Source organism: Zingiber officinale, unplaced genomic scaffold, assembly GCF_018446385.1.
Source record: "Zingiber officinale cultivar Zhangliang unplaced genomic scaffold, Zo_v1.1 ctg250, whole genome shotgun sequence".
Classification (NCBI taxonomy): Eukaryota; Viridiplantae; Streptophyta; class Magnoliopsida; order Zingiberales; family Zingiberaceae; genus Zingiber; species Zingiber officinale.
The window spans coordinates 128046-153329 of NW_024589921.1; the positions used below are offsets into that span (position 1 = coordinate 128046).

A 25284-nucleotide genomic window follows, 5' to 3' on the forward strand; every position below is an offset into this window, starting at 1 on the left:
ATGACTGCAGACCATCAGAAACGCCAATAGATGTTAGTGTTAAGCTTAGAGAAGTCAAACAGGGAACTCCTGCAGATGTAGGAAGGTGCCAAAGATTGGCTGGAAGATTGATTTACTTGTCACACACATGCCCTGATATTGCCTTTGTTATGAGTATGGTAAGTCAATTTATGCATTCTCCATTTAAAGAGCACCTTGAAGCTGCATATCGAATTCTCCGATATTTGAAAGAGACTCCAGGAAAAGGACTATTCTTTAGAAAAATTGATAAGAGAGGGATTGAGGTGTATACTGATGTTGATTGGGCAGGATCAATCACTGATAGGAGGCCAACTTCAGGGTACTGCACATTTCTTTAGGGTAACTTAGTTTATTGGAGAAGCAAAAAACAAAGTGTAGTTGCAAGAAGCAGTGCCGAGGCAGAATTTAGATCTATGGCTCAAGGGATCTGTGAGGTTCTTTGGATTAAGAAGGTCCTAGAAGATCTTACTAAGGAAATTAATCTTCCTATGAAGCTGTACTGTGATAACAAGGCAGCGATCAGCATTGCTCAAAATCCAGTTCAACGTGACAGAACAAAGCATGTTGAGATTGACCGACACTTTATAAAGGAAAAACTCGATGAAGGGATAATTTGCATGCCATTTGTGTTAACTTCACAGCAAGTGGCAGATGTGTTGACTAAGGGCTTGTTGAAACAAGCATTTGAATTTCAAATCAACAAGTTGGGCATAATAGATATCTTTGCACCAACTTGAGCGGGAGTGTTGACAGTATTGAGGAATATTCTGATTTGATTTGACAACATTAAAGAATATTCTGATCTGATTTGATTTGATATGATTAAGGAAATGACATAGAAGGAAAGGAATTAATTTGATATGATTAAGGAAATGACATAGAAGGAAAGGAATTAAATCTGTGATTGAGAGAGATTTTTATTTTGTAATATTCCTTTCTAATGTCTCTTGCATTCTCCTATTTTAGTCAGACTCCTTGTGAATTATACAATAATAAAAAAGTGTTATGTTCTTTTTCTCTTCCTACAATTCCACACTTAAACTAGAGGGGCCTTTTGTAATATTTCCTATTAAATCTCTAAGTTCCTTTTCCACATACTCTTAATCTTCAGCAACTTATCAACTCAACATAAAACCAAATATTGCTGCCCTTGCCTATATGAGAACTAACTAACTCTTGCAACAATGTCATAGCACCATCAAGCCCTTCTCTAGCACGCACTCCAAATCACGAGATCTGGTCCATCCTCTTTTGTTGATTGCATTGTAGTTGTCCCTTTTTCCACAACATGACTGCCCCTTTATCCAAGCCCATTAAATTCAATCATTAAAAATGACTTACTAAAACAACAACAATCAAGTCATTATTCCACTAAATAGGGTCGGATATATGAATCATCTTCCACCATTAGGCTCAATCCGCTAATATATCCTCGTCTATTTATATTTAAATAAATTTTATTATATTTTATCATTATTAATAAAATTTTCTTTAGTCTCCCTCTTTCTTGATTAATGTGCATATTTATATCTTATATCGCATAATTATGACATTTATCGATCGCCTAAGTATATGTCCATACCATCTTAAATACGTATATCAAAATTTTTCCTCAATAGGTACAATCCAACTTTCTCTGATATTCTTATTTCTTAGCATATTAATCCTCGTATATCCGCACATCCACCTTAGTATCCTCATCTCTACAACTCTCATCTTTCGTTCATGTTCTTGAATCATATCTCAACACTCAGCTCCATATAACATACAAGATCTTATTGTCGTTTTGTAAAACTTCCTTTTAATCTTTAGAGGTACCTTAAGATCATAAAGAACACTCGAGGCTCTCCCTCATTCAATCATCCTTCTTTCTTGCACCCTAGGTAAAACATCTATAAACCCCTTCATCCTTTTACAAATGAACCTAAATATTTAAAGTTCATCACCTCCTATCTTAATAATTATTTTGTTATATTTACTACTATTAACCCTAGGTAAAACATCTATTAACCCCTTCATCCTTTTACAAATAAACCTAAATATTTAAAGCTCATCACCTCCTGTCTTAATAATTGTTTTGTTATATTTACTACTATCAAACTTAAATTTCAAATATTGTCTTTACTCTGCTAAGCTAAAAACTTTTTACATCTAGTATTTCCCATCGAGACTCAAGCTTAGGATTTACTTCTTCACGTGTCTCATCAAAGAAAAGAATGTCATCTGCAAACAACATGTAATATGTCCAATGTGTTCATCCATGACAAATGTAAAAAGATATGAATTTAGAGTTCATCCTTAATGTAACTTTATCTTTATTAAGAACATTTTGGTTAGTATGTTTGGAGTCTTCACTTTCATTACATCCTCATACATATCCTTAATTATCTAAATATACAAATGTCTTGCTAAAAGCACACTTATAAATTCAAATATTAGTTTGATGTGTATGTGTGTGAAAATTAATAATTGTAATAGTTAAAGTATAATAAATGAGTGAAGTAGATGATAATTATGTAATGTGGTTTAGAGATTCATTTATACTCCATCACATAACACATCTATGGACAACAACAACAATCAAGCCTTATCCCACTAGCTGGGATCCACTATATGTGTCATTGGAATCTGTTGGAATATTGTAACATAACTAGGGGTATTATTATAATTATACTGTATATTCTCCTCTATATAAGAGGATAACTCCGTGATGCCTAAGACACGGGTTTCTCTTCTTAACATGGTATCAGAGCGAAAACCCTAATTTTCTTCCCCTTGTTCCAACGGAGCCTATCATCCGCGTCTTCTCTGGTGAGTCCTTGTCGCGCAGGTGGCCAACGTCGTCCTCCCCGCCGCTACCCAACTCACCGAGAAGTACAACCAAGGCGTCTCTTACAACCAGGAAAACGCAGCATCTCGGCTTCCTCGCGATTTTCTGCTAGGGCACGGAACAGCGCCTCCCGCACCACTTCTTCTTCCTTTCTCCTTCGAGAAGGGTTACGCCTTCTCCTCCGACGTTCTTCGCACGCAGACACGCCGTCGTTGTTCTACAGCCGCCGTCACTGAGGATCGGCGACACCAACCCTCACGCCACCTTCCGCAGTTGCTCGCCTGTGAGGTTGTTCCAATTGTTGAATCAGGAGTACACCACTAACTTCTCCTGCTTCCTCAGTCACATCCTGTTCACTGGAGACTCGGGTGCAACCACGACCCTCGTCTTCTTCGACACTGTTTTCTCCAGTAGTCAAGAGCCTTTCTTCACAGTTCTTTCCAAACTAATCAATGGATACATCCGACGTCCCAAAGCCAGATACCTCAATCTTTACTAATCACATCACTGCACCCCTCTCTTCTAAGCAGTTGGATGGTAAAAATTACGTCTCTTGGGCATCTCACATTGAGCTTTGGCTTATTGGACAAGGTTATGAGACACATCTCACTCAAACTGAAGAAGATGTTCAACTCGTCGATCGCCCTCTATGGAAGAAGGTTGACGCTCAGTTGTGTTGTATTATCCGAGCCACCATCCATCCATCTCTTAGAAATATCTTTCGTACTCACAAAACCTGCCACCATCCATCCATCTCTTAGAAATGTCTTTCGTACTCACAAAACCTGTAAAGCTGTTTGGACACAGGCTCAACAACTCTTTACAAACACCTCTCGGCGACTTCAATGTCAACTTACCTGTGTTCGGTCTCTAGCCTTCTTTGTGACTTCAATGAACTGCTACCACCTGCGACCAGTCCTATTGAAGAGCTTGAAAATCGGAAGAAATTTTTTATGTCCCTAGCTTTATATGGTCTGCCCACAGATTATTCTCATGTTCGTGATCAGATCTTGGGCAGCCCCATAGAAGCTATCATGGACAATACTTGGGCAACTCTCCTCCGTGTCCCGGCCAAGATATTGACGATGCCTCCTTCCATTCTTGTTGACTCGTCAGCTTTGGTCTCTCGACACAACACCATACCTCCGCCTCGCAAGGGTGGCAAAGGTCGTGCTTGGTGTGATCATTGCCACCGCCCGGGCCACACGATTGATAAGTGCTGGGGTCTGCATGGTCGACCTCCTCGTGCTGCTCAGATCGTTCAGAGTTCTGTTGCTTCTTCAGCTTCCACAGCACAGTTAACACCGGATCTGACCCCACCACCTTCCTATAATGACTTTCTGAAATGGTTTAAGGATTGTCAGGCTTCTGATTGGGATCACGATATTTTGTTACTTTTATAGATGATTTTTCCCGTTGTACATGGTTATGTCTGATGAAGGAACGTTCAGAATTATTTTCTATCTTTCAATTTTTTTTTCATGAAATCAAAACTCAATTTGGTATTTCTCTTCAAACTTTGCAAAGTGATAATGCACGCGAGTATCTTTCTACTCAGTTTCGCTCCTTCTTGGCATCTCATGGTGTGCTGCATCGCACGTCTTACCCTCATACCCCTCAACAGAATGGAGTTGCAGAACGCAAGAATCGTCATCTCCTTGAGACCACTCGGACTCTTCTTCTCCATTCTCATGTTCCTCATCAGTTTTGGGGTGATATCGTACTTACTGCGTGTTATCTCATCAATCGCATGCCTTCCTCCACTCTCCAGGGTAAACTACCTCGTCATATCCTCTACCCACATTATCCTCTTCATCCTTTACCACCTCGGGTCTTTGGTTCTATATGTTTTGCTCATGATCTTAATCCTGGTATTGATAAACTCTCTCCACGATCTCATAAGTGCATTTTCCTTAGGTACCCACGGTCACAGAAAGGGTACAAGTGTTATTCCCCTACTCTTCATTGGTACTTCATCTCCGCTGATGTTACATTCTTTGATTCGATTTCATTTTTTTGGGTCTCTTGCTTCCCAGTTCGAGGTTTCTCCCTCTCCACCTGCACCAGTGACTATCTTTTGTCCTATGGTGGCGCTTCTATCATCCCCAAACTCGTCTCCTCCTTTGTAGGTTTATCAGCGCCGTTCTCGTCCTCCTTTGTCGCCGCCCAGCACTGACACTGTCGTGGACACATCTTGGAGCCAAGTCCTTCGTCGTTTCCTCCGTTCTCATCTCCTGACTCTGATATTCCCATTAAACTTCGAAAGAGTATGTGTTCCACTTGTAATCCTTCTCCTCACTATGTTTCTTTGAGTTATCATCGTCTTTCTCCTTCCTATTATTCTTGTCTTTCTTCTTTATTGTCTGTTTCTCTTCCAAAGACTGCAGGTGATGTCTTTGCCCATCCAAGATGGAAACAAGCTATGCTCAATGAAATTTGTGCTTTACAGAGTAGTGGGACTTGGGACCTCGTTCCTCTACCACCTGGGAAGTCAGTTGTTGGTTGTCGATGGGTGTATACGGTGAAGGTTGGTCCAGACGGTATGGTTGATAAACTTAAGGCTCGCCTCGTCGCTAAAGGCTATACTCAGATCTTCGGATTGGATTATGGGGATACTTTTTCTCCTATTGCCAAGATGTCTTCTGTACACCTATTCCTGTCAACTGTTGGATTCGCCATTGGCCTTTTTATCAATTGGACATCAAAAATGCATTCTTACATGGTGATCTGCTCGAGGAAGTCTACATAGAGCAACCTCCGTGTTTTGTTGCTCAAGGGGAGTCTTCTGGTCTTGTATGTCGCATGCGAAAATCTTTATATGGCCTCAAGCAATCACCCAAAGCATGGTTCGGTAGATTTAGTACTATAATTCAACAGTTTGGCATGACTCAGAACGAGGTTGACCATTCTGTCTTTTATCGCAACTCATCCACTGATTGCATCTACGTAGTGGTTTATGTTGATGATATCGTCATCACAGGTAGTGATCATCTTGGGATTTCACAAGTGAAACAACATTTTTTCAAACATTTACAAACAAAGAATCTTGGCAAACTCAAATACTTCTTGGGAATAGAAGTAGCACAGTCTAAACAGGGGATCGTCAAATCCAAAAGGAAGTATACAATGGATATTTTAGAAGAAACAGGAATGTTAAACTCAAAGACAGTAGACAACCCTATGGATCATAATGTCAAGCTCATGCCAAATTAGGGGGATTCTCTTCCAGATCATGAACAGTACAGACGATTAGTAGAGAACTAAGCTACCTTACTGTTACTCGTCCGGATATCTCATTTGTGATAAGTGTAGTAAGTCAGTTTCTCAACTCTCCATGCAAAGAACATTGGGATGTTGTGACTTGTATTATTCGATATATCAGAGGTGCACTAGGAAAGAGTCTTTTGTATGCAGGCAAAGGACATACTCGAGTCGTAGGATACTCTAATGCAGATTGGGCAAGATCTCCCACTGATAGAAGGTCCACTTCTAAGTTTTGTATATTTGTCAAAGGTAACCTTGTTTCTTAGAAAAGCAAAAAGGCAGAATGTTGTGGCAAGATCTAGTGCAGAGGCAGAGTATCGAGCTATGGCCATAACTAATCAAGAGCTTATATGACTAAAACGGTTGCTTCAAGAACTCGAGTTTGGGGAGGTTACACAAATGTCACTTATATGTGACAATCAGGTCACCATGCATATTGCCTCGAATCAACTTTTTCATGAGAGGACAAAGCATATTGAAGTTGACTGCCATTTTATTAGAGAGAAGGTCATATCGGGAAAAATATCTACTAGTTTTGTCAACTCACATGATCAACTAGCAGATATATTCACTAAGTCACTAAGAGGTCCCCGAATTGAATACATATGTAACAAGCTTGGTGCATATGATCTATATTCTCCAACTTGAGGGGGAGTGTTGGAATATTGTAATATAACTAGGGGTATTATTGTAACTATGATGTATATTCTCCTCTATATAAGACAATAACTTCGTGGTGTCTAAGACACGGCTTAACAGAATCTATTCCTTACTATATCATCTATATTTAAATAAATTTTATCTTATTTTATCATTGCTAACAAAGTCTTCTTTAGTCCTCTTCCTTATTGAATATGTATATTTGTCATACTTTCATATCGCCTAACTGGAGCATTTATTGATAGTATATATTTATATCATCTTAAACGTGTTTCTCAGAATTTTTCCTCAATAAGTGCAACTCTGACTTTATCTCTAATGTTCTCATGTCTTATCATGTCCATCCTTATATGCTCGCACATCTACTTTAATATCATCATTCCTATAACTCTCATCTTCTGCTCATGTGCTTGAGTCACAGCCCAACATCCAACTTCATATAACATAGTAGACCTAAGGTGCATCACCTCGCACAAATTCACTAAATCACTCGTTATAAAATTTTAAAAAAAAAATGAGTAGCATGCTATTTATAGAGGATAATTGCACTAAAGGATGAAATTCTAACCCATATAGGTGGGTTTTGCAAGCTTAAAAGTGTGACCCCCTATAAGTGAGATTTTTAAATTTCTCACAAGGATACAAGAAATGAACACAAGAGTGCAAACATTACCTCGCACTATAGATAGAAGGATGTAACTAATAGAACTTTTTAAACGAAAGATAGACCCTCCATTTCATGAAATGAGCTCATTGGTTCTTTTGGACATGAGAAAGATTGAGTACTATTAAAAATATTTTTTTTGCTTTTGAAAGTGTTTTTCGTGCAAGATCTTGTATGCAAAACAATTGCAAAGATCTAATAGGTCTAGGATTCAATCAACTAAAGCATTAAATATAGTCATTGTGAGATAAGGTTTGATCTTTGGTCAGCTAAAGCTACATACTTAGTTGATCAAAGGCATAGATCGATCAAAGTTAAATGCTTAGTCGACTAAAGACTTAGGTTCGCCAAAGCTATTTGCTTGGTCAACTAAAGGCATAAATCGACCGATGCTAACCATTTGGTTAACCAAAAGCTTAAATTGACCAGTGAAAGTTTAGCATTCCCGTGCCTTATCTAATTGATATTAGGACCTCATAAATCACCTTAGATCCATAAGACACTAACTAAAGGCTACTAAAGATCCTCTAAATCTCCTTAACAAATAAGTTACGATTAATCCACTACAACCGTTTCTTTGAAAGAGACAATAGAGCAAGCCTCTTTAACTCTTAATCCTTCAGAATGATTATAAGTAGCCTTCCTCTCTATAAGAAATGAAATGAATAGCTAAGGAGAGGAGATTAAAAGAACTTACATAATAAAACCTTTGCATAGCTAGCAATCGCTTAAGAGTGTTGTTTCACTTGCATTTGGTTACAAAAAATCCTAAACGAACAACCTGAGGCCTTTATAAGCAATGCTTTAATAATCTTTTAGTCTACATCCAATTTGAATGAAAATGGTTGAAATCGATTGCTCAAGCAACTCTAGACATAGCATCAAACAAAATGGCATCATGGAAAAGAAAATGGTGCACTTTAAGAGACAAATTGATGAAACTAAATGAATATTCACAACAACAACAACCAAGTCTTTATCCATTAAATGGGGAACTATACAAATTCTCCTATGTTATTGAGCTAGATCCCCTACTGTATTATCATTCATATTTTAATAAATTTTATCATATTTTATTATTGCTAACTCAGTCTTCTTTTGTCTTCCTCTTCCTCGATTAATGTGTATTTGTTATAATTTAATATTGCTTAATTAAGGCATTTCTTGGTCATCTATCTACAAGTCCATACCATCTTAAATGTGTTTCTCAAAATTTTCTCTCAATAGATGGCAACCCTCGCATGTTTATACATCTACCTTAATATCCTCGTATTTATGACTCATTTGTTTACTTATGTGTTTGATTCAAAGTCCAACATTTCTAACTTCATATAATATAGCAAATATAACCACTATTTTATAAAACTTCCCTTTAAACTTTAAATGTATCTTATAATCATAAAGAGCATATGACGTACTCCTCCATTTCAACCATCCTACTTGTGTCCTTTATAAAACATCTATCAACCACTCCATACTTTTTTCATAGATTATTAAAGCTTTTAGAATAGATAACTCGTCATCTCGTTCTTAGTAATTGTCTTGCTATGCCTACTAGTACAAATTTAAATTTCACCTATTTTATCTTTACTCTACTAAGTCTAAAATCTTGTTCTAGTATTTCTTGCCAAGATTCGAGCTTATCATTTATTCATTCACATGTCTAATCGACGAAAATAATGTCATGTGCAAATAAGGTCTAAAATTTTAGATCATATCGAAATTTTGATTTATGACCAAAATGATACAATTTTAGTATCATATTGTGTTGTGCTGATACAGTTTCTGTATTTTTTAACATATAAAATATAGTAATTAAAAAATATATTTTTATTATTATTTAATTGTTATAAATGATTACTATTAGGTTATTTAAGATATTGAAAGTTGAGTTTAAATTTTGATTTTATCTCATGAGATGTTTGATGGTTATTAAATCTTTACAAAAATAGTTGAATATAGAAATTTAAAATTTATATTTTTATTATTATTACACATAACCAAATAATTTTAATTATAACTTTATTGCAAATGCATCAAGTCGAGCTTGCATTTGATAAAGATTGATCTTCAATTTTGAAATTTATTGCAAAGGGAAGGTTGAGACCGTGTATTTATAAAGGTCATGATCTTTTATTTCGACATTTTTAGATATATTTTAATGATTATGTTACATTTATTTAAATTATTTAATTTTTTTATGAATTAATATAATTTTTTTATTTTGAGTATAACTAAAAGTGTTGACTAAATTTGCTATTATATAGTAAAAGGGTAAAGGAATGATGTCTCATATATTATATATCCAAAATATACAAATAGAAGTTTTAGGGTCTATTAAAATCATGTCTAATGAAGTATCAGATCTAAATAGATGCCTAAAGACCTATAGACATGTATCTTCACGCTCCTTAATATCCTCTCCACATCTAACTATTCCTCTCTAAAAAAACTATGATTTCGAGCCCTCCATACATAATATATCAATGATAACAAGGCCAAATGACGAGCCTTTGTCTCCGCCCTACTCCTACAATAATGCTATCCAAAGACACAAATCGTCCTTTGATTGGTGGATATCTCTGGGCACATATGAGGTCATCCTCGAATCCTCCTTAATAGGTTTACAATGTGTGGGCACTCCTATGTCTCTAGCACTATCCGAAAAGTGTACTGTCAATCCTCCAAATAATCCTATCGATCTCAAGTGGGAAGCCTTCACTGTGCCAACATCCAGAAGGTGACTACATGACTCGGATGAACATAGGGCTTCCATATTATCCGAACCCATTGCACCATGGAACTAGGGCATATGAAGAAGTTGTAAGGTCGGGCTACTCCTCTCTCGTTTGCAAGTCTCTATCTAGCCACCTCATGTGACTCAGCAACATCTAAGTAGAGATCCTGTATGTGAAGCAAGCGCTTAATCAATAGGGAATCTGAATAAGCGCTGCCATGTTGATAACGATCATTTTGACACACTTATTTCTCTTCTTTTAGATTTGGAACCATGAATATTAACATACTTATTTCTCTACTTCTAGATTTCTACTTCTTAAGCATATGAAATATATATTTTTGTTAATATGAATGATTGATCCTTATGCCTAGGAAATACTTTAGATTACTTGTCCTTTATTTAGAATGTTTCGAGGAAGATATGTTATCAAGTTACATAAAATTAATATACAACTTATTTTTAAATTATATTTAATATATATATATATATATATAAAGTATCAAAACCGTATTGGCACGGTACGATACGGTATCGAAACTATATCATTCCGGTCAAGGGAATGAAGAGTTTAAGCTAGAACCTTCAATTCACTTCATTTTACCGTAAATGGCGAAAAATGGACTTTGATTTAACCTAACTTAAACAAAACAAATTGTTAACATAAAAAATGAAGAGATTGATTAGTCGAGCCCAAAGTGGTCCACGAAGTGGTCCCATTCGACCAAGTACTGATGCTGATATATTTAGTAAGTGATTTAAGTTAGGCTAATGTTGTATTTACTAATGAAGTTTGTCGAGTCTATAAGTGCAGATCCATGACAAGTTAGTGTAAGCCCATTGATGGAGAAATTCAGGTAGGTGAAGAAGGTTAATTGGCTAATTGGCAAATGGAGAAGTTCAATTGCCATTGACAGAGGAGAAATGCAAAAAAAAAACTTAGCGGATGGAGAAAACCAAGTAGGTCAAGAGTGATTTGACATTTAGTGGTTGAAGAAGTTCTAGAACATTAAGATACCCCACAAACAAGGAAGACTTGGAAGCTAAGCTTCTTAGTAGGAGAAGAAGACTCAAAGGCAAAGTCTCTTGGGAGGTAACCTCAAAGTGAGTTATGAAAGTCCACGAGTGACTTCTATTTTAGTTTTGGTTAAAAATTACATAGACAAGAACTCAACCAAGAAAAAAATATTTTGGGGTTGTAGTTAATTCAATAGATTGATGGTTACTACTAGTTGACTAATGTGTTGAGTCAACTGGGGAGTCGACTCAAGATATTAAACACATAAACAAAAGAATTTTATTTCGATTTTAGTCAACTGACTATAAATTCAATTGATTGAGACAGATTTAGTCCACTAGCCTAGGTAGTTGACTGAAGAACTTTCTTGTGTAAAACAATTGCTCTCTATTCAAAAGTTAACTAGGACATTAGACAAAAACATAGTTTAGACGATTGGGCAATTGATGGAACCATTATTGAAATTAAAAATAAGACTATTGAGTTGATTGAGAAAGGTAGAAGTGTCAAACAAGGGTTACATGATGAACACTTTGGTTGACTAAAAAAAGGTTGATTCATGAGGCAAGTGTAATCAACAAAGGCTTACATGATCTAGTCAATTGAAAAAACAAGTTAAGCCAACTAGAATTGAACAAAAAAGATGTTTGGAGCCAACTTGAAGACAGGTAAAGGGAGATCATACTAGTTGGCAAAAAGGCGACTACGCTCGCCCCCAGTGCCCCCGCTAATCCGTCGTAGGGCCAACACGGAAGAGGTAAATCATGAGTGGCTACTAGCCCTTGGAATAGTGACCGGCGCATGAGGGAGGTATTTACCTCGGTTATGCCAAAATTCAAACCTCAGACCTCAAGTTGCCAGCAAAGGGGAGCTCATACTAGACTAGAAAAGATAGAGAAAGAGCTACAGACTTATTTTTGGGCTACAAGTTTACTTTGAAGCTCTATCCGTTTGCATAAGCTTTGATTTTTGTGAGAGGTTTTTCTGCCTATCGGAAGGAGAAAAGATAGTAGGTATTCGAGGGGTGACTTACTTTAAAAATCCATTGGTAATCCAACTTGAGGATTATTAAAGTTAATGGGCCACCCAACCCTCCCCCCCCCCCCCCCCCCCTCCTCCTCCTCCTCCTCCTAGGTTGGAGTTGTTAGTGTTATGGGTTTAGTCCCACATCAGATATTTTAGTTATAGGAGTTTGTGTTGAGTTCATAAATATTATGACCCAGTCCTCTCATGATAACAATAATGCAATTCTAAGAAAATAAAAACTAGAGATACACCAGTTACATTTTCGGATTTGTCATGAAAAAAGAGTATCAACATAATAGAAAGAGTGTGATTGACTTTATATTGCATCTTTTCATGGAAACAGCTGTTAAAGCACAACACTGATTATTCAATTTGGCAGAAGTTCAAACCATTTATTGAGAAATAGTAATACCTTGACACATTCTAGAATTGTTGTTCTGTGCCTCTGTACTGCTTGAGAGTCTACTGCAACAGCTTTTATAAGCATGTTCAAGGCAACATATCTGACAAAGAACAAAAGAAAGAATGTTCTCAAGAAGTAATATCTAGATGTACTTGAATGCAATTTTCTTCTTACAGTGAATTTCCTTATGCTGATGACTGGTTTTCACAGCACTGGATTGCACAATCTTTACTACTAATATTGGCTGAATGCAATTGCATATCTAACTGTAATTGCATGGCAAACTTGCCAAAGGAGCCGTGTCTTTTGGAATTATTACAGGGTAAAGTTTGCAAGCACTACCTTTTATCTTTAAAAATCTCGCTATATATATGACTAGTATACGTGGCACTTATATTGGGTCATAGTAATATAGCTCATAAATAGCTAGACTGATTATTGTAAGTTAAGGATTGTCCCAATGTCAACTTGCATCGCTATTATTAAAGGAGTAAAAAAAATATGATCCCCACAAAGTCAGCTGAATCTTAGCACCAGAAATTTTAAATTATAGCCCTCAAATTTCATTTCTTTTCTTGCAATAGTCAATCATATCATAGCGTAAATATAGGACAAAAAAGTCTTCAAGATCTTTGAGGGATGCATTCATCCTCTAGCAAGTAGAATTTATTCTTTGGAATAACAAAGGTATGCACAAATGATGGCACCAATATCTTCATACAAAAATTTAATGCAAGCATGTGCAGAATAGAGAGAAAGATGCCTTTTACCATCATTGCTATCAATGGGCACAAAATTCTCAACAATAAGTTGTTATCTAATGACTCAAATATGATAATATTGATTCAAAACATATATTGATGTTATAAAGAAACAGGAATCACCTGATGTTATTGTCACGGTTTGACAAGAATCTACCCAGAATATTAATTGCAAGCACACGCAAACCACTAGTAGCTTCTATACCCATTATAGTTTCCACACATTCATATAGAATAGCATTCCCAGCATTTTTGTTTAATTCAGTTTTTGAAGCAACCTGTGGAAGGAAAACAGATAGTGATACTAAGTTTAATACTCATCAAATAAATTCTAGCTACAATCGCATAACTCATGATTTTAGCTTAGGAAGTATTGTTACTTACATGGAATTGAAATTGTGAGTATCAAATTAGAAAAATCAGAGAATATAAAGGAAAACTGACCTGTGCAAGAATATCATTTATATATTCACTGGTATCGGAGTCTCCTTGGCCACACATTCTCATCAGCCTAAGAACCCGAATATGTAAGAAGGGATCCGTAATCCCAGCAATGTCAAACTCAGGTGAATATGGGCTACTAGAAACATCTTTCAGTATTCGAACCAATCCTTCTGTGCAGTTCTATAATTAAAATGGAAACTAATTTACAGCATGAACAACATTTAAGCAACTACAAGGATAACAGTTTATGGAATCCAGAAAGTGCATAACCAAAAAACAAAATATAGCATGATTACAAAGAAAGACAACATTCAAACTTAATATCAAAAAATGTTATTCAAATTCTTTACACATGCAGAATACAAACAAATAGTTGGGACTAGCAGCTGCTGAATGTTTAAACATCAGCTTATTAAGATATGGGAGGCAAAGGCATTAGTTTTTAGTGTATTATTAATAAAAAAACCACAAAGATAGAGAAAAAAAATATGGATAAGACAATAATGCAACTAAGTTCCTACTCAGCAAGATATTGCTCCGCATATCCCAATATAATGGGACAATCACACCCGCCCAATACTAGCATTTGATAGCACGCACCACAAATACTATTCTGTGGGGTCGCAGAGGTGTCGTGATCCCGCGTTGACCTCTGCGAGGTCGTGAAGGGGTCGCGGCGCCTCGCAACCTCGTGGGGGCCTCCGCAACCCCATAGCACCTCGCGATATTGCGGAGACCTCCGCGACCCCACAGCACCTCACGGGGACCTCCATGACCCCGTGGCACCTCGCGACCTCGCATGGGCCTCATGACCCCGCAAGGGCCTTCACGACATCTGCAGGGTTGTGGTGCCCCCGCCACCTTTTTTTCTTTTTTCTTTTTTCTTTTTTATATTTAGATTAAAAATTTTATTTTTAATTAATATATTTTATATTTTTAAAATATCAAAATCATATTGATACTGTACCAAATTTCGAAATGGATCAATATTTTAAACCATGGTAGACGCTACTTTGATGAGGAAACCAATGTAAACATGTCAGAGGAATATAAAACCACAGCTTATCCTGACCCAACAAGAGATAACCAATGGCTACTTGGAAAGGCACAAGTCATCCCACAAGGAGAGGTAGAGACACCACAACTAAATGGGGAAGAGCATTGAGCTTTAATCCTAAATGGGAAGAGAACTAAAGGGGTCATGTCCAAGTGTGTCTCCAATATAGCGCAAAGAGCCAAGAAGGGATGCCAAATTCAGAAAGTAAGCATGGCACAACATTAGGAGACCGAGACCCAGGCCAAAAAATAACATCTAGACAATGTTATGCACCATTCTAAGGACTCAATGTTAATTGTTGTGATGATGCCAAAATGAGAAATAATGGAATGCACTGTAGGTTGGTTCTAGACTAACAAAGGGAGCAGACAAACCTTCCAAAGGTGTGTGACATGACAAAATCTTGGTAAATCTTGAGCAAAGTTTGAAAAATGTACGTAGGTGATATGCAATTATACCCAAGCATAGCATATATGCAAATATGTGGTCCTATATGCAGGGCCTATGCAATCCAAAATAATGTAAGTAATCATACAATTAAAAACACATGATGACGTACGAACATTCTATTTTAATCATCCATGAAAACACATCATGTAAGCAACATCCATATAATTGAATACTTGCAAAATAAGTGAATAAATTACTTCTACATGTTATCACACCAAAAACATAATTTATAGAAGTATTAAACAATCACAAAACAATAAGCCACTGTTATTTGAGAAAACCAGAATAAGTAATAATTTATTTGATAATATTCAGCGCAAACAACTTTCTGTGAACAATAGTTAATCTTTGGACCTTTGCAAATGCAGGTTGCATATAATATATAAACAATTATCTACGATATCCTAAACCTATGTTTGAATTGTTACTGAATTTCTTCATAATAAAGCTTACATTTTTGTATGTAACAATGACTCTAACACCAACACCTTCATTAACCACATGTAAACATTTCTATTAATATCAACACCTAGCTACCTACTGTATTTAATCCTCACTCTTGATCCAAATACTGTAACAAAAGTATCATGGACCAGCAAAGATGCTCATGTGTTACAGGACATCATACTTGTCCTAGTGCATTATGGATCATTATATGATACAAAACACTGGATCCGTCAATTTGATATAATGAGTTATGGACCACTATTTGTATCCAAAAACATAAATATACATAAGATAGGGATAGCATAGGAGTTTGTCCAATTCTACCAATCAAGATATTGAGAGTGCAACTGAACTGAATACTTCAGATGAAGCAAAAGAGAATGAAGAAAAACTACACAAGAGGATAAACAAAGAAATTTGACATGAAGAATGGAAGAAAGCATGTGAATTATAACAAAGCACAATGTGAGAATCATCCCAAAACTAAAGAGCAACCCTCATATTAAGCATTAAGATTTATGCAGTCTCAACTAAATGCCTATTATTCCTCTATCCAATACTATTCTGTTAACGTGCACAGGAGAAAAATGACAGATTGAGAATATCTTGACTAAATAGAAAATATTGAAAGGTATTAAAGAAATCCTCTTACTTTGTCCCTTATCCATACATGAATAGAAGTACAAATTATATTTTTATCTCAACATAAAAGAGAGAAAATTTAAGATACATCAGACTATTCTTACATTAAAAATAGCGAAGTCATGCATGAGTGATTATAAGGTAACAAAATACCAAAAAATTTTATGACCATCACTAGGACACTAAACAAAGAATACAGTAAGGAGAAAGGTGCAAAAGAATATTGTTATTAGCTAATTGGGCTCATTTGTAAATATTGTAATACAAGGATCCATTTGTAATATTTTATATTTATAATAATATCTATATACGGAGAGAGAATGAAAGGGCAATCTAAAGTTCTAATAGGAATAACTCCTCCATGTATTTGATGCCCATCATTGTTCGTCTCTCTCACCACAAGTAATGGAGAGAGACCTATATGCTACAATTGCAGCATCCCTCCATGCCAAGATTTAAAATGTCAAGCCACGGAGTAGTTTCGATCTTTTATCACAATGATACATTTTCAATACCATAGTGTGTCAATATGATTTTAATACTTATTTAATTGAACTATTATTTTACTTAAGTTAAAACTTTTAATTGACTTTTTATTATAATTAATTTTTTACTCGATAATTAATTAGATTGCTAGAAGGGAGCATTGACACATCAGTAAAGTTATTGTCATGAACCTTGTGTTCATGGGGTTCGAGTCGTAGAAAGTCACGTGCAATATAGGATAAGATTGCATACAATAGACCACTAATATGGTCCAACCCTTCCTCGGGAATCTGCATTGGTGGGAATTTCATAGTCTAGGTTGCCCTTTTTCTTAATTAATTAAATTGATAATATAAGGTTGTTCTTCTCTTTATATTTGTTGATTAATTTGATCATCTTAGACTTTACAATTAAAAATAATTACAACAAATTAAGCTTTAATTTTTAAATTTATTTCACTTGTATGTTATATACTTTATTTGTTTTATAACAATTTATAATCTATTCAACTTTTGTAAGTAGAACATTGCAATGAGTAATATGAAAATAATCCCATCCCTGGTGTTCCATAAATGAGGCATGCTATGGTCTTGCATTCTGAAACATTATAGCAAATTTGAAGCATTTTTGTTGATCTAATTTTATTTCGAATGAGCATATAATTTTATGGATTTATGTAATTGTGTTTGAAATTTATTTATATGCATTTCATAAATATCACTTTATTTCTTATATTTGTTTAATAAAACCAAAATAAAATTTTTCAATGAAATGAAATAATTTAAAATTCTCTGGTTTGATTTTAATTTTTTTTGTTTCTTTCATGTAAGCATAGTTATTACAATCAACATAAAATAGAGATATCTAAGATTTTTTTTATTTTCAAAAGTAAAATATTATATTTTAGATTTAACTTAGATTTTAAATTTTGTAATTAAATTTATTTTGTTTTATGTTTAAATTTTTTTTAAAAAAAATATGAAACTCGAATCAAATTCAATTAAATTTGAAAATTTTGTATACAAGATTTGTTTAATAAAATTAAATTCAAATTTGAAAATGTTTTATACATTCATTGAACTCGTAGAGTTTTTCTAAAAGATTTAGTTTGATTTCATCAATGCACACCTATTGCAATCATCATATATCTTTAATGATATTCTAGTGAAATTAATTAAAAATAATCAATGAATTATTTTCTAAACTTGATCAAATAAATTATCATTTAATCAAACTCTCATGTCAAACTCTAGCTATTGCTTGATACTCAAACTCGAGTCCCCTCAGGACGGTGCGGTGGTTGAGGCATGGGGAGCATGACTTCCCCCATGCCTTGGCCATTGCACTAATAGCTAATAGCCACCCGTGATTTACCTCCTCCATGTTGGCTTAGGAACGGATTAGCGGGAGTACTGGGAGCGAGCGAATCGCTTTTTGCCACATTGATACTCAACTCGAACTGAAGAGCTAAAAGAAGAAACTAAGTAGAAGTAGAAATTCAACACATTCTCACCAAACTATAATTTTCTCATTTCTTGTTCACATGGTGTCTGTTGGTTTCTTCTAGTATCTATTGGTTTCTCCCAATATCACCCTTATCTTACATTTATATATAATGTGTTCTCGTATAAGGTGAAATTGCAGGTTGTTCCCATTTAGATATGGGACGCATTTTTGATGGATGGATTGCAATTCGTTCACCCACTTAATAAATTATGTTGATTCTCAAATAAAGAAGACAATTTGGGTAATGTTGAAAATGAGAAAGCAAGGAAAATTGATAAAACTAACTAAGAAGAAAAACAAAAAGGAAGTAATAATTAAATGACTCTCATGAACATAAAACAGAAGTTATCAATTATATTATTCCTTTTTTTATTTTGTTTTCATGCACTTCTTTTTTTTTCTCCACTTTGTGTTGTGTGATCACTCCCTCATTTTCTTTGACCTCCAAATTTGCAAACTTGAAAAGATTTTTGAGGTTGGAGAGTATATGGGATGGTCTAGCTCAAAGATGCTCGCTAATAGTATTGGAGACTTTCTACTAGATTCCATTCAGTTTTTTTTATATTTATTGCATGAATTGTTACTTTATGCATTTGGTATTTTAGTACTTTGGTGTATTCCTTTCATTTTCAACATGAATCTAGTTTAGTCAGTTGTGTCATGAGTATAGTAGTCATTATTTTGAGTTGAGCATTGTGTTAACAATCTTTCTATATTATTAAATAAATTATCCAGACTTCATGTTTGTTATAGCCTGGTGAACCCTTAGAGATATTACTTGTGATTTTGATGCATTGATGATGTTGTCCAAGCAAGGAGGCTATCTCTTATGTAGGGTTGGAAGACTTCAGGTTGTGACAACCAATGTCTCAACAGTGACAGAAAGCATGTTAGCACTAGCCTCAGCATTGCCTAGGTGTGCATAATCCATGCATATGCATGCCTTTCCTTAGCCACTGCAAGAAGCAACTACAACCCAACATCAACTGCACATGGTCTAAGAGTCACTGATTGCATCTCTTAGGGAGCAGTTTTCCCACACGCTACCATCATCATCATGAGGTGCAGAATACATAACCATTCATCACTCCAGTCCTAGCCCAAAATTCAGCCCATCATTTCTGAGTTGATCAGGATGATGGCTTGGCCTACACTTTCTCTGCAGTCAATCCACATTTAGGTTGTTGCCTATGATCCTTCACAGCCTGACATCTTTCTGGTCTTTACAAAGTCCGGTCCACATCTCTGGGCCACAACTTCAGTAAACCCTAAACCCTAATGGCGATATCAAGGGGGGTTCATTTTGGTAGAGTATTTAGACATGTCAAGTCACCTACTAATCATCCATATCCAATTGTAACTTAGATACATCCTCATCAACTTGATCTAGTTCCACAGTTCCAGCGGATGAGTACTCAAGACTTGTCTAATTACGAGTGCTTCATTCAGTCAGTCAGCTCATTTGTCTATAAAGATATCTCTACCATGTGTTTGTCTCATCTAAGTTGTGTTCATGGATCATAGACTCAAGAGCCTCTTAACATATCCTCTTTCCCTACTCTTAACCACTCACATCCTGTGAATATGACAATAGTTAATGGTCTCACTTGTAGATTAGATGCGTCAGAAATGTTTCACTTTCACTGTGGGTCATATCTAGGCTGTCTCATTTAAATGTTCACTAGATGACATTGTTGTCGACCACAAAACTTGTTTACTAGCAAAGGATTACACTCAAAGTTATAGTGGTAATTATATTAATATTTTTCTCCCTTCAGTTAGCCTTTTTCTCTTTTTCGTTGTTGTCTTCCAATAGAATCTTCATCACGTTGAAATCAAGAATATGTCCTTCACAAGGATGTTTCTAACCATGTTTAAAATCTCGTGTCGTACCGTTCGATAAGAGCGAAATATTTCGTTCCGCCCGCCAACCGGACCAACACCGCCAGTGAGGTGTCTACGCGCTGCAAGGCCCCGTGGCCGCTGCGGAGGCTTCGTGCAAGCCCCGCAGCCGCCTCGGAGCCTCACGCGAGCCCTGTAATTGATGGTGGCGCCAAACAAGTCACGGGTGAAGGCAGTAACTTAGATTTAACTTAGGCTTTAATTAAATAACTTATCTTAATAATTTCAATCAACTCCTAGATATAATTGAGATAATTTAAATAAGTTTAATTAAACCCTAATAAAATTATCCCATTAATTTTATTTATTTATTTTTTATTTTTAAATATTTAGATTATATTTTTTTAGTTAATATATTTTATATTTAAAAAATACCGAAACTATATCAGCACAGAGTGATACGGTATCTAAACCATATCATTCCGGTTTAGGACCGAAACTTTGGCACGAGTCCAGATTTTAAACCTTGGTTTCTAATAAGGTTGATATGGAACAATCTTGATTTCTTACTCAGTGATAGATTCCTTTCACCAATAGGTTGAAGAGGTTGCAATACCTAAATTGAAACAATTTCCTAAAATTTGGTTAAGTTCAACTTAGCTCTTCTTTAATAGGGCATGCCTAGAAGTGCTACAAATGACTCCCTATTCTACTCATATCACAATCTAGAAGGCATATTCTTTTTATATTATATGTTAAAGACATTATAGAATAAAGAAAATATGATCAAGGAGGCTAAGCATTAATGTCTATGACTCCATTGAAATTACCCAATTAAAAGATTACCAAGTATTTTCTCAAGTGAAGATATATCTCATAACATATGTAAAGGATATGTTAAAGGAGGCTAGCATGCTAAAGACTCGACTAGTGCATACTCTTATGGATTTTGATGTCAGGTATATATACATACCATTATAGGAAGAAACACTAACTAATCCAAAAAACGTACAAAAAAAAATGACCCTTCGCACCGTCAAAAAGACCTAACATCTTATTTGATGTCCTACAAAATCCATATCAACAAAGATAGGCAATACCCTATCAGTGAACCAAAGAGCATATATTTATGACTCAATTAGGGAATAAGGATTGTAGGTGCTTACCTAGTGAATAAGATTCACACTAAAAGACTTTATAGAGTCAATATGATTTTCATTTAATTTTGTAGGCTAGAATCCTCCTAATGACTATTTAGTTAGGGAGAAGAAGACTTATCCACTAGAGAAGAAAAATGTATAGCCATAATCTCAACCGAAAGAAGCTTCAAGACTTTTGTTGTATCAATTACCCTTCTAATCCGTAAATTCTAAATGAAAAGAAAAAAAAGTCCCTTCATGATATACAATTTCGAGCCGTGCCGGTCAGCATGGGTGGAATTTACCGTTTCTCACGCCGATGGGCTTGGCACGGATTCGTGATGTCATCACGACAGCACAAAGATAGTCATGACACTCTACGACCTTACGATAGCCTCCGCAAGATTGCAAAAGCAGTTGCAACCCTCGCGACCTCACAACCAAAAGCCTCAAGAAGTCAAAGAGGCAGTCGTCGCCTTCCATGAGATTGTGGAAGAAGCCAAGATCCTCCATAATCTTGCAATGACCTCGCGAAGTCAGAGGAAGCTACGGACCTAGCAACAGCTCTACAACCTCATGGAGCACCACGAGGTTTGTTGATTTTTAAAAAAAAAAAAAATTACTTTTTTATTTTAAAATTTAAAAAAATTAGTAATTTTTTGTTATCCTATTCCTTTTCATCTCTTAATTTTCCCCTCATACATTGTTTTTTTCTATCTACATCATTATTTTTTTCTTCCTTCATCAGTCCATAAGGGTAAACAAAAAGAAAAAACCTTCCTCTACATCAATAATTTTTCCTTCCTTCATCTGTCCATGAAAGTAAAAAAAAGAACAAACCTCCCTAAGGATAATTAATGTTTTTCCTCCAGGTCTTGAGGTCTGCTATCATCAAATTATATCTCTCAGGAACTCGAATTGACTCCTCATGTTATTCTCTATCTTTGCTTGCGTAGTTCACCTCCTCCGCTTCCATGCTCCGATGTTCCATGTTACAGTCTCTCAAATGCATCTCACGGACCTCGAATCATCACTCACCTTGGCCACGCCTAGTCAACCTACATACATAGTAGATCATGTGCAACATAACACATGAAGTTAGATCAAACTACAAAATTAACTTGAACCCTAATGCAACTCATCAAAATCCATAGTTGCCTAAACGTAGAGGGGGACGAAAGTCCTAACACTATAGATATAATTAGGAGTTCTCGAATGTAGAGTGTAAATTTTTTACCTAGTAGTATGTGTAATACAAACATATGTACCATCATGGAAAGAGATGTGAAGGGACTACGATGGTAGTTTTTTAGTAACTTACCACTTAAGTAAACATCAAGATTACCACTAAGAAGATTGGCATGAAAAATTACTTCAACTAAATCATAGTGTGGGAAATGATGAGAAACAACAAATTGGAAGTTTGCAAGTTTCTAGCAAATTGGTATTGTACATGAAAGGAAGAGTAATGTTGTGACAATAGATTGGAGAAGAAAAGTTGGAAACATGGTAATCACCAAAGTCCTAAATTATAGATGGAACATGATGCTCACCAATGCAGACAAATACGTCATAGCATTTGAAAATAAGAAGTTTTGGCTAATCTGCACAACAAAGAGCCCTGTGCTGCTTGGATACAAGAACAGAATAGGAGAAATCTGACACGGGGGGATTTGTAGAACCTGGAGTGTAGATCTGGGTGCGTCACCTCTACCATAGTTTGAAATTTCATACCGTATTAGACAGCACAATTGAAACATATCATTATAATAAATTTCATAATCTTGATACCACTCGGCAGTGATCTATTATGTGTCACTATGTCATCATGTTGATGAACATCATGATATTCAATACCTATTGGCATGCAACAATATGCTACAAGATAAATTGAAATAATATTATTTTTTGTTTACCTTCTGTTCATACAATATAGTATCAAAACTACATCGTTCTAGATGGCATAGAGCCTGCTCTCTTTTTTTCTTCTTCATTTTCTTCACCCACTAATTTACCATTCACCACCCACACCATAAGTCGAAACACCGACACAGTACCATAATAATATCATTGCAGTCAAATACCAAAACTTTAGCATGGTTCGAGATTAGCATAGTTCGAGATTTTGAACCTCAACCTCTACTGCAGATTTTTATGGCTAACTGCAAATCTTTGTGAAAAGGGGAGTAGGATTTGTCACTAGGAGATCAGTGTCGTCCAAACCTGAGTCAAACATCCAATACCCACACTCAGAGTTGAGTCCAACTCACCTACCGATCACTTGTAAAAAAATGAGGATCTGCAGCAATATTAAATACTCTTCCCTGAATCTGAGTATCATAAGTATAAAGTACCATCAAAAACCATCAAGTGTCAATCCATGCAGTTAAACTAGTAGTAGAGAATTTGTGCCATGTCAACAGGGTAGCTTGTTGAGTCCCATTGGTTGAAATAATGCCCTTGTCAATAAGCCTCAGCTGATATTTGTCCGTCAATTACAATGCTATGAGCATGTTCTCTAATCAGTGTTGCAAAAAACCTAACCACTATATTAAATAACTAACTCATTCTAGAACTTGACGACATTATCAAGTATAACCCTCTTAATCTCTAATATATCTAATTGGAACCCTCCTATTCTCTAATAAATTTAATAATTCCAATGGTTCATCAACTAGCTAGAATTGTATTGTAAATTGCAATATAAGCGCTTTCAAGAAAGATCATATACAATGCATTCATTCTATACCTTCCTCAAATAATTGCTTGCGTCTTCACTGACTTTACAAAGATCTGTACAGAGCTGCACTCCAGATATTAGGACTCCATGATGCTTTTCCTTCAACAAAGTAGCTGCCAAGCTCAAAAAGTTTTCTGCCAAGTCTGGTACTTTTCTTATGATCCTGATAGAGCACAAGGCAGCCTAGAAAGCACATTAAGTTTAAAGTTACCATAATTGCATGATCTTTTTGAAGTAAAGGAAAATATCAAGAAGATTGATATAGCAATTTAAACCAAAAGTGTTTATCAAAGAAATTTTCAAGGGATGTCTAGATGCAACAATTTAGTGATTTAGTTTCTTATTCTCATAAAAAAAATCAACACAGAATGTTTCAACACAAAAAGTGTAGTGTAATAAAAATGAAGTGAAAGACAACTCTCACTAAGGTAATTGTACCCAAAACGACGCAGGTGGGTAGGTAGAGAATACCTAGGGCACAAGACAACTCTCACTAAGGAACTTAGGGCCACAAACAAATTGTGACGGATATAAACCATAGTTTCTGAGGCTTAAAGCCATAACAACCCAAACTCTAAATGAAAAAGGATGAGTGATGCATTACGCCTTAAGGCTCAACTTTAAAAATGTTTAAACCTATCAACATGAACCTTTAACATATTTCTCGTAAGGCTAGATGTCACCCATAAGTGACATGGAAGCCCTTCACCATTGAGGTACTTCGATAAGCAAAGGATGATCTAGGCCAGGTTTAAAATTTCGAGTCGCGTAGAAGCTTCAATTTATGACAACGCATATTGTGTTGTGTCAATACAGTTTTGGTATTTTTTTAAATATAAATATACAACAATAGTTTAATAAATTAATTTATAGAGCATTCGTCTATGTTTGACCCTGGCCGACAACCTAATCCAACCCTCAACGTTTTTAATCTAGGCTTGGGACAAGCAACGATGGTTTTAAAAAATATAAATATAATAATTAAAATTTATTTTTATTAATATTTAATTATTATAAGCATAAAAGGATATAGTAGGTTTAAATTGAATTTTTGGATTTAATTTGATTATTTTAAAATTAAATTTATATATATATATATATATATATAATAATTTAATTCATAGTAGTATATTTATTTTTTTTATTT

The 25284-nt window shown here is 35.4% G+C and overlaps 1 protein-coding gene across 5 annotated transcripts in view; it reads right to left on the reverse strand.

Annotated features, from left to right (window-relative positions):
* The window catches only part of LOC122037285 (AP-1 complex subunit gamma-2-like), a 136619-nt gene that overhangs the window by 64180 nt on the left and 47155 nt on the right, over window positions 1–25284 (reverse strand). For all 5 annotated transcript variants that reach the window (XR_006127598.1, XM_042596737.1, XM_042596738.1 and 2 more), the window contains 4 exons: window positions 24147–24320; window positions 13829–14008; window positions 13508–13662; window positions 12633–12723 (listed from right to left, as the gene is read on the reverse strand). Coding sequence is in view for 4 of the 5 variants with exons in the window: in XM_042596737.1 (XP_042452671.1) it covers window positions 12633–12723; window positions 13508–13662; window positions 13829–14008; window positions 24147–24320 (600 nt within the window). In the remaining variant the exon portion in view is untranslated. The remainder of the gene's footprint in view (window positions 1–12632; window positions 12724–13507; window positions 13663–13828; window positions 14009–24146; window positions 24321–25284) is intronic.